At 38.4% G+C, this 16,542-nt stretch overlaps 1 protein-coding gene across 1 annotated transcript in view; it reads right to left on the bottom strand.

Moving 5' to 3' along the window:
• The window catches only part of LOC145770075 (glucose-induced degradation protein 8 homolog), a 30,345-nt gene extending 17,260 nt beyond the window's left edge, over window positions 1-13,085 (bottom strand). Inside the window, exon 1 of the mRNA XM_082581663.1 lies at window positions 12,909-13,085. Coding sequence (XP_082437789.1) covers window positions 12,909-13,049 — 141 coding nt within the window. The 5' untranslated portion in view covers window positions 13,050-13,085. The remainder of the gene's footprint in view (window positions 1-12,908) is intronic.
• Between the last annotated feature and the right edge of the window lie 3,457 nt (window positions 13,086-16,542).

The raw sequence follows: 16,542 nt of genomic DNA, 5'->3' as shown, positions 1-16,542 counted from the left end.
CTCCCCCAGACAGAGTGATATGGTGCTTTTCAGAATGGCAACCGTTATACGAGACTATAAACAATGTGGAGTTTGTTGAGGGGCTTCCGGATCTGTCCGGACTTGATACTTCTAAGAGAACACTACTCATCATCGATGATTTGATGGGAAACCACGATGAGGTGATTTCTGATATTTTTACTAAGAAGTCTCACCATAAAAATTTAAGCGTGATCCACATTGTGCAAAACTTATTTCATAAAGGAAAGGGTCATAGGACTGTGAGCTTAAATGCTCATTACTTAGTTCTTTTCAAAAACCCACGCGATGTCACACAGATTCGACATTTAGCAAGCCAGATGTACCCTTCAAAGTCGAAATTCATGGTTGAAGCGTTTCGTGATGCGACAGCTCCACCACACGGATATTTACTTGTTGACCTCAAGCAAGACACACCGGAAAAGTTACGATTAAGAACGTCTATTTTTTCTGGGAAGCAACAAACTGTTTATGTTCCAAAGTGATAAAAAGAGCCGAGAGAACACTTTTTGACTCATTTTCTCATGATGTCAGCGAGGGTTAGACGTCACGCTAGAACGTTTCACGTTCTTACAAAAGCGAAACCCAGTCTACGGAAGGCAATCATCAAAAGCGCGGACAAAGACTTGGTTAATACTTTCTGTGAGTGCGCTCTCAATATTTTAAAAGGGAACGTGACTCTCACACCAAACCAGAAGCAAAAGCTCTTTCGTCATAGAAAGAACTTGAGAACTCTTGCAAGCAAACGCACTGCGCTTTCTAAAAAAAGGAAAATTTTACAAAACGGCGGTTTTCTCGGAAGTTTAATTGCACCACTTATTGGGGCTGTCATTCCTGCTATAACAAGTCTTTTCACAAGGAAGTGATGATGCATGCAAAAAAGATGGTTTTGGTGGATCCCCGAGTTTTGAACAACCCTGCTTCCAACCCCACCTCAAAAATGCTTTCGAATTTAGACGAGGAGATGAATATCATCTTAAGCGGTGATTTACCGGATGATGAAAAATCGAAATTATATCAGCAAGTTTTGCAACGTTACTTAACCTACCAAGAAAAGAAAAATCAACCTATCCGGATTCGAGTTGAAGAAGAATTGCCAAAACCTAACCATACAACGACTCCACCAATTGAGCTGAGAATATTAGATAGCGTCCCAAATTCAAAACGAAAATCAGCTCAAGATCTTCTTCAATTAATGAAAAACTCTGACACCATAAGCTGGAATGAGTTGGGCGAGGTGAAAATAAACGATAAATTACTCTCTGGTTCAAATGTACAAGATTTAATCAATGATGTATTAAGAAAAAGAAAAAATTTTGAACCGATAGGTTGGAAAGAATTTGGAAACGCTTTAAAACAGATCAACACTCCACAAACGTTAGTTGGGAATAAAGAACGGTGGGCCTACATGCACCCTTCTGCGCCAAGCAGCTCTCTGGGACGAGAACAAAAGCAAAGCAAACCTAGTCGATCAAAGAGGAAAAATACCAAACAGAAATCGAAACAATTTGTTTGGTCGCCATATTAAAATATGTCTTTGAAGGAAATTTATTACAACCCCCGTAACCCTGGGAGTTTTGGTGGCGTTAGTGCTTTGCAAAAAAGTTCAAAAAAGCCTATAAAGAAAGTGAAAGAATGGTTAATGGGACAAGACACCTACACATTACATAAACCAATCAAAAGAAAATTTACGAGAAGGCAAGTGATTGTAGGAAGCATCAACCAACAGTTTCAAGCGGACCTGTGTGATTTATCAAAGCTGAAAAAACACAACAAAGATTATAAATACTTGTTGACATGTATTGATGTGCTTTCAAAATACGCCTTTGCTGTCCCTTTGAAAGATAAAACTGGAAAGAGCCTAGTAGAAGCTTTCTCTCACATCATCCAAGAACGAAAATGCGATAGCCTGCAAACCGATGAAGGAAAAGAGTTCACCAATCGTCTATTTCAAGCTTTTCTAAAAGAGAACAACATACATTTTTTCACAACAAGAAATGAGACTAAAGCTAGCATTGTAGAAAGATTCAACAGAACGTTAAAAACAAAGATGTGGCGATACTTCACGGCGAAAAATACTCTAACCTACATCGATGTCTTGGATGATTTATTGTGGAGCTACAATCACAGTTATCATCGCTCAATTAAACGGACTCCTGCCTCGGTTAATAAGGAAAATCAGGAACAAGTTTGGCAGGTTCTATATGGAAAGCAACGACCCTTCAAAGGTTCCGAATTTCAGGTTGGAGATAAGGTTCGCATCAGCAAGGTGAAGCAACTGTTTGAGAAAGGTTATATGCCTAACTTTACTGAGGAAATTTTTACCGTTTCAAAACGATTCATTGGAAGCCCTACTCTTTACAAACTAAAAGACTACAACAACGAAGAACTCCAAGGTCGTTTTTATCCTCAAGAACTTCAAAAAATCACAAAGAATGATGATGAGTATCTAATTGAAGCTATTGTCGGAGAACGAAAACGAGGAAGGAATAAACAAGTACAAGTGAAATGGTTAGGTTATCCACCTGAATTCAACACTTGGATCAATGAAAAAGATTTAATTGCTGTGTGACTTCGCTTATGATTTCTTCGCTTGTGCAGTCCAATAAAACAAACTGTTTACAATTTGTGTGTGTGTGGTATATTTCAATTATACAGAAAAACAACGCCGACGGAATAATATTTATTTACACGATTTATTAACGCTCCAAAATTCATCACTAAACAAATCAGGTGAGGATTGAGATGGTGTTTCAACCTCCTCAAATGAGTCATAAATCTCACAGAGACATTGGGCATCGCACCCTCGATGCTCACATCTCCTAGAATCCCACTCATCAGTAGTTTGAAGGGGGACTTCGACGCTTTTTTCTTGAAGAGGTATTGAATCTTCTTCATCGCTTTCCTCCACATCAAATATTGGAAAAGGGGCTAAGAAGGGATCACAAAACGTGTGTGGAGGTGGAATGTCTCCCTCGCGATCGGATAGGTCGAACCTTTCAAAAACACCTTTAGGTGTTGAGCTATTGAGAGAGATAATACATCTTCGGCGGTCGGATTCATATCCACTATCTTCATCATCACTATCCTCACTTTGATTCGGGTTGAAGTCTTGACGGAAAAACGCCAAGTGTTGACGGAGGTACCTCTTTTGTAGATCATCACCCCCTCTCATCACACGCCAAATCTCTTTATCAGACATTCTTTTAAGCTCGTGATAAGACATTTCTATAATTTAGAACATTAGTACTCCTTTCGTGTTTATATACACACCAGAGTAGAAAAAAGGGAGAGTGACAGTCAGGATCCAACAGTATTAATATTTTAATGGAAATTAAAACACAAAATCAATTATAAGGATTATTGATCTCATCATTTCTCACCGCGCGATATATGCAATGTGTAGGTTATGTAAGAATAAATTATTTCCTTGACAGCTTTACGCGTTGGTGTGACGTCACGCCGTTGTCTATGCAATTTAGCTACCAGCAACAAAATCTCCACAAACAACAAAATCTCCACAAGCAACAAAATCTCCACAAACAACAAAATCTCCACAAGCAACAAAATCTCCACAAGCAACAAAATCTCCACAAACAACACAATCTCCACAAACAACAAAATCTCCACAAACAACACAATCTCCACAAGCAACAAAATCTCCACAAGCTAGCGTCACTACTTAGCGTCACTACATTTACAACTTCGATCTTACATTTACATACTACTGTGTTCAAATAATAGTCAAATTGTATCCAAAAAATGCGCTGTGGTTACAGTTTTCTTGATGGATCAATTGCTTTGAAACAGATGTATATCATATAGTCACTAGACAGGAAATATCACAGCATGGTGTATCAGTTTATCAAGTATGCTGTACAGTACAGGCCTCGAAATTCGTTTTTGTTGACGGCGGACAAACGTGTCCGGTCTGAGCAGCTATCTCGGCGGACAAATTAAGTCTCACGGCGGACACACGAGTTTTAGCGTCGATCGTCATGCTTAATCAGTTTATCTTGATAATTCTTCTCCATTTGAAAAGACCAACGACGTGCGCTTGAAAAGTCAAAGCGCCGTGTAGCTGCTTAATATGCCGCATATCTGATTAACTTCCACCGAACGAGGTTGTGTAGCTTCTTGCGTCACAATGCTCTGGACACGAGTCGGAAAACTTCTACACTAACGCTACTATTTTCTGCTGTGCAAAGTTTCACTAGGATTTTTTTCTTTAAGTTTATTTTTGCGTGTCATGTGAGCGAAAGTGAATTTTCCCTGGACCTTTTTTTTACTTACTGTACGTACCGGTAATACCAAAACTTAACAAATTTTGCTGCATCTTGCTGTAATAGCCTACTCGTATAATCTAATTTTGTAACCAACCTTGGCTTATCAATATTACTCGGAGATCAAAGCCAGACATTGTGACGTAAGACTTGAACTAAGTTGCGCGTGATTGCTGTAGAAAAATCGTACCGTACTCCTATCGATTCTTAGCGAAGAATTAACCTTTGTTACGCTGATTCGATGTCATCAATCGTTGAAGCAACGTAAAAATCGAAAGTTTTCCTGCTTGAATGGAAGCTGAGGATATCGTACAGTATTTTAATTTTCTAGATGCGCGCTAGAATGCGCGAGAAATTATATTCTCGCAAGTCGCAACAATTGTTCGACGTTCGTGCTATGCAATGACGATTTGTATCGCTAGTTCCTATGTTATTTCTCGGCGGACAAATATGACCGATCTAGATGGTACTTCCCGCGGACATCACATGCTGTGACGGCGGACATGACCGCCGTGAATTTCGAGGCCTCCAGTATATATATACTGAGTTCATGGCGAGCTTTGTGAAGCTTTATTGACCTGGCCTCAGAACACAACGATGTCTCAGCTGATTGAGTGTCTACCACAATACAATGTAAAGAACTTGCCCTTTTTCCGCTGGAAAGAGATTCATTTATTAATGGGGTAAAATCACAGCCAGTTGGATCATGCTGTAAGCTTTTAAGTTAGTTTCCAATTCATTAAAACTAAATTGATTTGAATTCATAAGATAGCGGTTTCTCCGTTAAATGTTGTTCTAATGTTTTGCAATGTTGAAAAGACATGAACACTGATGTGATAAAAGTCTGTTTGTGACAAACAGTATTTGCTAAATTTATGCTTAAGATATATGCAGCAGCGACTAACGTCAGCGATTGAAAAACCAGAACAGAAATAACAGTCAGTTCGGTTGCTTCCATTTCTGACAATCACAGCGAAAACAATACATGTCAAAAGGCGCTCAATTAGGCAAAGCTATATGGATTTTCGTGTGACCAAACCAGAAACAGCATGGTGATTGGTGAATGATGACGGCGGCCAAACTGACGGAATGGCCCGTTTCGGTGAGTCCGATCCCTATTCGATGATTTTTTCAATTTTTTTTTTAATTATCGGGTACCATAGTGTCACAATCAATGTGCAAAGCCTCGCGTCGGGCTGCTTTGCGTCTTGACAGAATGTGCTGTTTTCATTATAGAATTCTTGAGCGGTATGTTATTATCGGTCAATGACCAGTAGTAACCTCTAATTGTGAAGTCGTTGTTCTGCAACGTAATTCTAGATCATTCTGTATCTGGAACGTTCTGTTGTTTTCACAATTGCCAATATCGTTTGTCATGATGTCACAAGGTTGTTTACGAATGGACCTCTGATTACGAAATCTGTATTATGTAACAGTCCTCTACCCCTACGTGACATTCTTTAGATTTCTTTGAACTTGCTTGTTTATGCCGCTCAATGCTACGTGACCGACGATGAGTTCGTGTGATGCAACACTACGTCACCTTCTCGAAGTTACTGGACTGAACAACCAACTATATAAATAGTGGTGTAGTTTGTGTAATGTATTATTATTATTATTATGGTGATTATTATGAGTTGATTATGAGAGGTGTGCTATGAGTTGTGGATTGGTAGTTGATGCAGAAATTAGAGTTATTTGAGAAGCCGTTCGTTAAAGTTCTTCAAGAAGTCAGATTATCATTTCACTAGTAGAATTATTCGACATTTAATTGACTGCTTTTCGGTTTAACCCATTAAACTACGTCATTGAACCTTTCCAAGTCTTTTTCCTGGTAAGAGATAGAAAGAAATCGTGACATTCTGGGGGCTCGTCCGGGATAACCGAAAAACCGAAAGATTTATTGAAAGAATAATAAATTAACAACAAGCTGTCAAAATGGCGGATGCCGTCAAACATGAGATGATTGAAGACTTACGGAGCATGGCTGAACGAATGGGGCTGAGTGACAATGAAAAGTCTCAGTTTGTGATGGAAGAGTATCACAAGATAATGGCCCAAAAAGCTCAGCGAGAAGCTGATGAAAGAGAAGATAGAAGAGCTGCTCGTGAAATAAGGAAAGCAGAACTTGAAGCTGAGGAAAAGCGAGCACAACTTGAAGCTGAAGCAGAGGAGAAGCGGGCGCAGCGCGAAGCTGAAGAAAAACAAGCTCAACGAGAAGCTGAAGAGGAACAAGCGCAGCGCGAAGCTGAAGCTGAAGAAAGAAGAGCGCAATATGAATTGGAAAAGTTAAAACTTGAATTAGAAAGACAAAAGCTGGACATTGGTGAGCGATCTAATTCTACTAATGATAATGCTCGAGATGTTATTGTGGCGAAAGTTAGACGTCCAGATTTGCCATCATTTGTTGAAGAAAAAGATGAGTTGGATAGTTATTTGTTAAGATTTGAAAGATATGCTACAATAGCCAAATTGGAGAAGTCGACGTGGGCTACCCAGCTAAGCATGTTATTATCGGGACAAGCTCTTGATGTATATTCAAGACTTTCGCAAGAAGAGGCCATGAACTACGACAGATTGAAGTTAGCTCTGTTAAAGCGATACAATTTTACCGAGCATGGATACCGTCAAAGATTCCGTGAGGCAAAGCCTGAACGACACGAAAGCCCAGGTCAATTTATTGAACGTTTGAGAAACCTTTTGTTAAAATGGTTTGAACTTTCGGGGGCCGAACAATCATTGGACGGATTGGCAAACCTTATAGTTAAGGAACAATTCACAGATTCATGTTCAAAAGATCTGTCTGTTTATCTAATGGAGAGAAGTCCAAAGAATCTAGAAGAAATAGCCAGTGTGGCAGAACAGTACTTAGTTGCTCATGATGAGAAGTTGTCGACTGAAGAAACGTTGTCATGCGATAATGACGAGGAGCAAACAAATAATTTTAAAGGAGGTGCGGTTCCAAGAGAAGTACGTTGTTTTAATTGTAATGGCTTAGGTCATAAGTCTGTTAACTGCCGGAGGAAGACTAACAGAAATCATCAGGAATCGAGGAAGTGGTGCAATCGTTGCAATAGGCAAGGACACGAAGCGAAGGAATGCAAGGACAAGTCGTTATTTTTATCCAATCAGTCTGGAAAAGATAAAGACACGGACGTTTATCGATGCGGTTGTGCGTTAATGATTCCTGAACCCACGCTTGGGGAGGAGAAACCGGATGAAGATGTTTGCGGAAAAATAATACCTGAAGATTACCTGCCAGTAGTGGATGGAAAAGTTGGAAACAAAAAGGTAAAAGTTTTACGTGATTCTGGTTCTACTGGTATAATAGTGAGGAGAGATTTGGTTAAAGACAGTCAATTAACGGGAAAAACTGGAATGGTGATAAAGATAAATAACACTTCAATTCAAGGACCGTTAGCGAAGATATATATCGATACTCCCTACCTTACCGGGACTGTGAAAGCGTTATGTTTACAAAACTCTTTAGTTGATCTTATAATCGGAAATGTTATTGAGAGAGATTCTGAAGTTACTTGTTATTCTTGTGGCAAGAATGGTCACTTTGCTCGAGATTGTTCTGCAGATAATCAGCAACGATCTCACGATGACGGATACAATGAGCGCGAAGAACCGAGGAGAAGAGGCAGGCGACGACCATTTGGAGTTTGCTATAGATGCGGTAGACGCGGACACTTCGCCAGGGAGTGCGTTGCTGACGGCGGACATTCGGAAAACAGACGTTGCCGTGACAACCACTGCTACCGATGTGGGGAGATTGGACACATAGCCAGGAGCTGCTCTTTTGATGAAAAGGCTTGCTACATCTGTCACAGAGAAGGTCATCTGGCCAAGGACTGTCCGGAGAGGAGGTGTTTCCGATGTAGGAAAATGGGTCATCTTGCTCGCCGATGCACTGAAGACATTGAGGACGATGAAAACTTTCACAGTAAACGTGACTATTGTTTTGAGAAAAGTTATCGTTGGTAGATCATGCAACGATGGACTTATGAGAATTGATTTATTGAGTAATTAATTGTTTTGTGGTGTGTTTTGTATTGATTTTATATTGTTTGCAACAATATTCTAAGGGGGGGCGTATGTCACAATCAATGTGCAAAGCCTCGCGTTGGGCTGCTTTGCGTCTTGACAGAATGTGCTGTTTTCATTATGGAATTCTTGAGCGGTATGTTATTATCGGTCAATGACCAGTAGTAACCTCTAATTGTGAAGTCGTTGTTCTGCAACGTAATTCTAGATCAGTGGTTCTCAACGGGGGCGGTACCGCCCCCCAGGGGGCGTTTTGATTTTGCAGGGGGGCGTTATGATTACTTCGGATTAAAGGGGGCGTTTTGATTACTAGGGGGCATTCTGGTTTAACCCATCTACCGTCCAGCGTAACGATTTCGTCAAAGAGCTCGTATCTTCGTAGTAGCATTTCTTACCTCATACCTGGTGGAAAAGGGATTCAGCTGTGTTGTTCTGCTACATACCAAACAGCGAAACCCACTTGACATATCCGTAAGAGGTGATCTTCGATTGTTTCTCACTGGCTTTACACCGGATGTGAAGAAACTGGCACTTTCTCACCAAGCCCAAGGTTCACACTGACTACCAGTAGGCCTATACTTTTTTCATGCTCGCAAATATATATTTGCTTTTCATCAAATATATATAGTTAGCCTAACAGTCTCTGAAACCGTTACAGCCTGTTTCACCCTAAAAGGGGATCATCAAAAGGTCCTTATTCTAATAGAAATAGAATTCTACTGGAATAAGGACCTTCTGATAATCCCCCTTTTACGGTAAAACAGGCTGTAAGTGTTTTAGAGACTGGTAACTAACTAGCCTATATTTGATGTAATTCGCTCTCCTTGGCTTTTTGCTTGGCATTGAGCACTTTTTGTAGTATTAATAATATTTCTTGTTTTATATTCGCTTTTCATAATTAATCGTTTTTGTTTGGGGGGGAGGGGGCGGTAAAATTTTGCCAGCTCATAAAGGGGGCGTTGGGCCAAAAAAGGTTGAGAAACACTGTTCTAGATCATTCTGTATCTGGAACGTTCTGTTGTTTTCACAATTGCCAATATCGTTTGTCATGATGTCACAAGGTTGTTTACGAATGGACCTCTGATTACGAAATCTGTATTATGTAACAGTCCTCTACCCCTACGTGACATTCTTTAGATTTCTTTGAACTTGCTTGTTTATGCCGCTCAATGCTACGTGACCGACGATGAGTTCGTGTGATGCAACACTACGTCACCTTCTCGAAGTTACTGGACTGAACAACCAACTATATAAATAGTGGTGTAGTTTGTGTAATGTATTATTATTATTATTATGGTGATTATTATGAGTTGATTATGAGAGGTGTGCTATGAGTTGTGGATTGGTAGTTGATGCAGAAATTAGAGTTATTTGAGAAGCCGTTCGTTAAAGTTCTTCAAGAAGTCAGATTATCATTTCACTAGTAGAATTATTCGACATTTAATTGACTGCTTTTCGGTTTAACCCATTAAACTACGTCATTGAACCCTTCCAAGTCTTTTTCCTGGTAAGAGATAGAAAGAAATCGTGACACATAGCCTAATTATCATTGCCGTTTTAGGGTTAGGGGTTAGAGGTTAGGAACTCACCGAATCGGACTCACCGAATAGTAGCAGACCCCCAAACTGATCACAGCAGAAAGTGTAACAAAACAAGTTTGCAAAACCAATCAGAAAATGTAAGTAGCTGTACAGTGTACCGGTACATCTACTACATGCTTGGTCATGGTTTTTTTGCAACTGACTTTACACATTTTATTATTTGATATTAATTCTCTTCGTTTTTTTATACAAAGTAAGTAATGTAACTATTACGACAATTATTACAACATGTAATGTATATAATTAATATTACGACATGGGTTATATGATTGAAACTTGTGCTTCAGGTCTGCAAAAAGTTTTGTTAGGAAAGCATGATATAGGCAGTTTTTTCCTGATGGAAACACGAATGTTGAACATCTCGTGCAATTTTCCGTATCTATCTGAAAGTACAAAATAGAAAAATACGTTTGCATCTTTACTGGGCTTTATTTTTAGAAAAACTTTATTGGGATTCCGAACAGCTGGGATGACCATTAGAGCTCTAAGTAGCACCTATCCGTAAAATGCAATTTAAGGAAACGTCCTCATGCAAACGATTTTGCTGGCTTGAGCGATCACATCCAGTGTTTTTCCTGTGTCTGGGCGGGCTTGACAAATCCTTTTGAGGTATGTTCGCTTGCGATGCTGCATAGCTGTTATCATGTGGCTTCAAATTTGCATTGGGAATATTGACAGACAGTCAAATAGTGCAATTTTAATATGCTTAGTGAATAAGTCTCAATTTATAAGTTTTGCTATCAAACTGACGCTGAACTATTTGCATCTGTTTAATGGTCTTCAGAAGGATGATGAACAATGTTCGTGTGCATGTTTGAATTTCATTACAGAAGAAAAACTTCAGTGTGGGTGCAATAAAGTGGGAACTGGGAAGGACCTTGAAAAACTCGTCTCAGCTGTGACTTTTTAATGACTTTCTACAACAGAAACAATCGTGTCAGCTTCTTTCCAGAGCTGCATAAACAACAACTAATCATTATCTAATGACTGCAATACATAACGCAAAATTTTCAAATTCTGCAACAATGGCAATTTTTTGCTGATGCTAATGATATATGAAGAACGCAATGCTGGGAAGTGGGAAGGGGCTTTTATATGCTTTCGAAAGTTACTTATCTCACTAAAAAAATTCTCACATCATCTCAACTGCTTATGTGCTCGAAGTTGAACGCAATGTCATACAAACTAGAAATTTATAATAGTGATTACACTTACAGTAATTTACACTATGGTTAACAGTGAAATGACCAGGCTTTGTCAGCATGAAAGATGATATCGTTTAAGAGACTTTATTTACTTTAAATACTTTCTGTTTTTTTTTTCTTTAAGGGAGTATGTTTGCAGTTTATTTTCGTTTTGAATTGTTTTTTGTAACTTTTTGTGCAATACAACATATTAATCTTCGCTGGTGAAAGTTGAAAGTTTTCATTGATTTAAAAGTTTGTCTGCTTTCCATGCTGACAAGGTTTTGCATGGACAAAACAAAAAAAACGTTTCTAATAAAATAACTAGCTAGTGAATCTGTTTTTTAACATTGATTCAACGTTTTCAGACAATTTTGTGAAGACAAAAGACAGATCTTGCTGGCGAGATTGGGTAAACACTTTTTGAGTTCTTTATACTAGCAGACACTAAACAGCTAGAACAAACGTTTGACTGGCAGAAAATCGACTGAAATAAATTTAAGATGACAGAAAATTTTACTCAAAAGTCGCAAATTCAAACAAATCACTGAAATACTTTAGCAAAAAAACAGTATGAGTCAACTAGACTGTAGTTACTTGTTATTGTTACGCATTTTCCACTTTCACTGGATTAGCCTATATCATTATCAATATGTATTCCACCATTTACAGATCTAGCAACAGGTACATGACTTTCTGTTGCAAGACAACTGACTGTGTTGGACCTGTCGCAGGGACACCTCCCACGAGACTAATAGGCGTGAATTCTATTTAATGCTTGCACTGACTGAGTAGATATTTCATGCAAGGTCTATGTCTAGACTTTTTGTTGACCTTACTAATGTGATTAACAGTTCCTTGTCACAGAATGCCAGCGTTTAACTGGAACCTTGGGCATCTGTTAATCTATTTTAGAAAACAGCAACAAAATATGATATTGGTTGGTTGCTTACATTTTTAATATTGTAGGATACCGTAACAAATTTTTTGCTTACCGATCAAAAACATTAGCCGCCTTGGCGCGTAAACCAGACAAAGGATGACAAATAATAACTATGGTCTATGGGCCACAATTTACAATTGAGCAAAATGCGGTAGGCTATGTTATCAAATGGACACTAACAATGGCGTTAGTTACTCAGGCTTGTTTCATAAGTCAAATTTTTCCTTAGTACCATATATAATACACTAATACAGTAGGTAGGGATGCCCAAAGTAGAATAATTGCCTATTTTAGAATTATTCTAGAATTTATTTTCGAATCTAGAATTTCGAATCCTATTCTAGAATCCTCAGCGTAAATTTTAACATTTTCTTTTTATTGAGAAAATACACATATTGGCATGAAAAAAAGCTTTGCAAAGCTATCATTTTAACAAGTTCTCAATCGTTCACAACAGTGATGAATTGCAATGTAGAACGTTTATCTCCTCCAGATGCTGCCCTGTCAGCCTTGTTTTGAGTTTTCCAACAGTCAGCCCAGCGCTTGAAAACGATCACTCCAAAGAAGCTGATGTTGCTGGAATGGCCACGTATTTTGCAGCTAAATTGTACAAAAGTGGGAAGTCTGCTTTGTTGCAAGACTTGCAGGCGTATTTTTTCAAAATTTTTTTTTTTTCTAATTTTTACTTTTCTCCGTATTATTTCCGAATCCATATACCCGATAAAAAAGCGGTTTTTAGATTCGAATCTGGATGGATTCGAATCTCAAGGATTCGAAATTCTACTTTGGGCATCCCTAACAGTAGGCTACTTTGATTAAAAGTAAACACCTCTTTAAACCCTTCTGTGACCAGATAATCCATAACTAATCGGTTCATTAAAGCTGATTCAATGTGGACATTATCCATTTCTTCAATCCATTTATCCTTTTCTATTGATTGATTGGATTCATCTTCCATTTGAACATCCATGTTTAAAGACAACAAACTGTTTGATCAGCTAGGCTCTAGGCTGTTGGATTGAAAGTTGTATGCAAAATCACAATATTCAAGTTATTTAAAGTATAAAATATACCATATTCAGTTTAGGTTAATTAATAAAAATCTAAATTTAGTGTTTGATTTTATATTTTAAAGCAGGACTAGACAGCCTTATAAAATTCAATATTGTTAGTCTACATAATGTCATTGGACAATGACCTGACTGAAGGTCATAAGGTTGAAGGGATACTACTAAGGCAAGACTGGAAAAGGATTACTTGGACGAAATAGATTGAATCCTTATTAAAGGTTAAGGTTAGAAATAGAAACATTCCAACTTTGACGTCATTGCATAGCACGAACAATTGTTGCAAGAATATAATTTCCAGCGCATTCTAGTGCACATCTAGAAAATGTTAATAAACTATAGTGTATCCCTTAGCATCCATTTAAGCAGGAAAGCTTTTAATTTTTATGTTGCTTTAACGATTGATCACATTCAATCAGCATAACAAAGGTGAATTCTTCACTAAGAATCGATGGGAGTACCAGTACTTCTACACTAATCACGTGCAACTTAGTTCAAGTCTTATCACAATGTCTGGCTTTAATCGAGTAATATTGATAAGGCAAGGTTGGTTACAAAATTAGATTATATACGAGTCGGCTATTATGGCAAGATACAGCAAAATTTGTTAAGTTTTGGTATTACAGTAAGGAAGAAAAGGCCCAGGAGAAATTCTAAAAGGAAAAATTCTACTTGCTCTTCGTCATTTTCACTCACATGACACGCAAAAATTAACCTAAGGAAAAAAGCCTAGTGAAACTTTGCACAGCAGAAAACAGTAAGTTAGTGCAGAGGTTTTCTGGACTCGTGCCAAGAGCATTGTGACGCAACGACCTCGTTTGGTGGAAGTTAATCAGTGGTGTGGCATATTGGGCAGCTACAGGGTGCTTTGACTCTTCAATGGTCTGGTCTGATGAAAGCCTTTCAGAGTGATTTTGCTGAAATTTTAAAAAGCCTTCTAAACCGTAGGTATAATTCTAAAATGGAAAAGAATTAATAAGATAAAGTGATTAACTGATTAAGCATGACGATTGACGATCGACGTTAAATCTGGTGTGTCTGCCGAGATAGCTGCTAAGACGTTTGGTGTTTCCGCCGAGATAGCTGCGCAGACATTTGTCCGCTGTCAACCAAATTGAATTTCGACCTATTTTGTCCCCTAAAAAGATTGAGAGAAATGTTTGCGCCAACTCCGGTCAGCGACTTCGGCTCTGTTGTATTTTTATTTTATCTTTTCAGTGGACGAAGTGTTCAGGGGACAAAATAGGTTGCTGCTGGGTTACCGTACTTCATAACTATGGATAATAAAAGTTTTTACGTTTATGATTTATGAATATCCTAGTCTGACGGTTTTGGAAATTGAAAATTTTGAGTTTGTCCTGATTATGCAAATTTTCAATGATCCTATGAGCTAGTGATGTCGCAAGTAGAAAAAATCTGAAAGCATCACAGTGTACTACTTGCTCAAATGCATGACAAATTGAAGAAAATTTATTTTAAGAGTACTGTATTGGTGCATTTTAGTAGCTCATTGTAGTCGCCCTCAAAGTAACTCTAACTATCTAACAATAATGTCGACTGGCTTGTGCTGTATTTTTATGTTTGTAGATATTAACAGAAAACGCAACACTCCATAACCAACATGACACCACCAGTCCACCACAAAACGGGATGAGAGCTTCATCAAGACATCAATTCTAGTGTTGGGCAATATTGAAAAAAACAAAACGATAGCCTACGATATTTGAAAAAATACTCGATATTTCGATACTTTTCGATATTTTTGTTCTAATTAAGAAAAGAGTTTCTCAGTCTTCGAAATTAGTGTCGGCAATTGCATAGGTGATTGTCGACGCAGATGCATGAATGGCGCATTAGCGTCGGCAATAAAAATGCCGAGGCCACACGAGCGCTTGTAAGGTTAGGGTTAGACATTCCTCCCAGTCGTTATGCCACAGTCATAGATTTGCTCCTCAGTCAACACCCTGATGGAGCTCTGCGAAAGAGGCGTGTGGACGGGTATCAAAGCAAGAAAGCGGCAAAACGTGGACGCTTCATTGCGAACGGCAAAGACAGTGTAGATTTACAGCCAAGCGATGAGCCTCTTGATGTGTCTGATTCCAGTGATGACGCGACAACCTCATCCTCCGGTACAACATCTGATGATTCCGATAATGACATCTAGTTCTTCATCAAACAGACTTAGTGTTGCTCGCAGTATCCCAATTCTGCCAAAATTATGTTAGTGCATACGTAAATCGAGGCAATCTTCTCGCAGGGAGCTATTAATTTGTTACCGGTACTTGATTGAGCAGTTAATGTTAGGCAGTGGCTATTTGACCAGCTCCGGTCTTTGAATCTGAAACACTATTTGACCGGTCATGACGTCACTACATAAGCACTTTTTTCTTTTTCTCTTTCAAAGCAAAAGACGATAAGCGCCTTAAGTTTTAAATTTAATACGTTTTTTTCAACTGAATCCGTGGCGCATACGTAACGTATCGGGCTGCCATTGTAGAGGGAATGAGTTCGATTCTATCCGGAAGCGTTCTTTTTTTTTTTTTTAATTAAATTTTTGAAAGTGGAAAGTTGTCTTGAAGGGTTGGTTGAGATGATGATTTGAAACTTGACTGATTGTTGTGCGACAATGAGACTGGATTTAATTTTTAACTTCGGACTTCAGCGAAACGTAATCTTACAGCCTATTAGAAGGTGTGATTTTTTCAGAGAATTTGTGCTAAGAAATGAAAGGAATTTGTTAAAAATAAAGACTAGAAAAAACTTTTTTAATTCGTTTTGAAACTTTTTTATTCACTTGTTGATTCATTCATATCAGTTTGTATCCTTTTGTAGTTAAAAAAAAAAAAAAACGCTTCCGGATAGTGTCGAACTCATTCCCTCTAAAATGGCAGCCCGAGACGTTGCGTATGCGCCACGGACTCAGTTGAAGAAAACGTGTTGAATTTAAAACTTAACGCGCTTATCGTCTTTTGCTTTAAAAGAAAAAAGTGCTTATGTAGTGACGTCATGACCGGTCAAATAGTGTTTCAGATTCAAAGACCGGAGCCGGTCAAATAGCCACTGCCTGAAAGTTACTTTATGATAATTCAACGTCGCTAGATGTCGAATTAATGTAAAACAAACGTAAATTTTTTAATGGGCATTGTTGTTATGCAATATAACACGCCGGGAAAATTAAATCGATTTGTGCTGACTCTAACATTGAATTAACCCAAAATTAACATAAACTTTTCCTCCCGGTGAGTTATTCAATGTGAATTACCGCAACAGCGTGCGTATCGTGTTGTTCGCTTTATCGCTACTTTTGGTAATATTATTACATCACAAAACAAATCAAACAGTGCGATCGTGATAGACTACCACTCTAGTATATTTTTCGCTTCTCGATTTACATGT

The sequence above is a fragment of the Aplidium turbinatum genome, chromosome 5, assembly GCF_918807975.1.
Source record: "Aplidium turbinatum chromosome 5, kaAplTurb1.1, whole genome shotgun sequence".
Taxonomy (NCBI): Eukaryota; Metazoa; Chordata; class Ascidiacea; order Aplousobranchia; family Polyclinidae; genus Aplidium; species Aplidium turbinatum.
The sequence above is the reverse complement of the archived record's forward strand: the minus strand, read 5'-3'. Positions and strand labels throughout refer to the sequence as shown.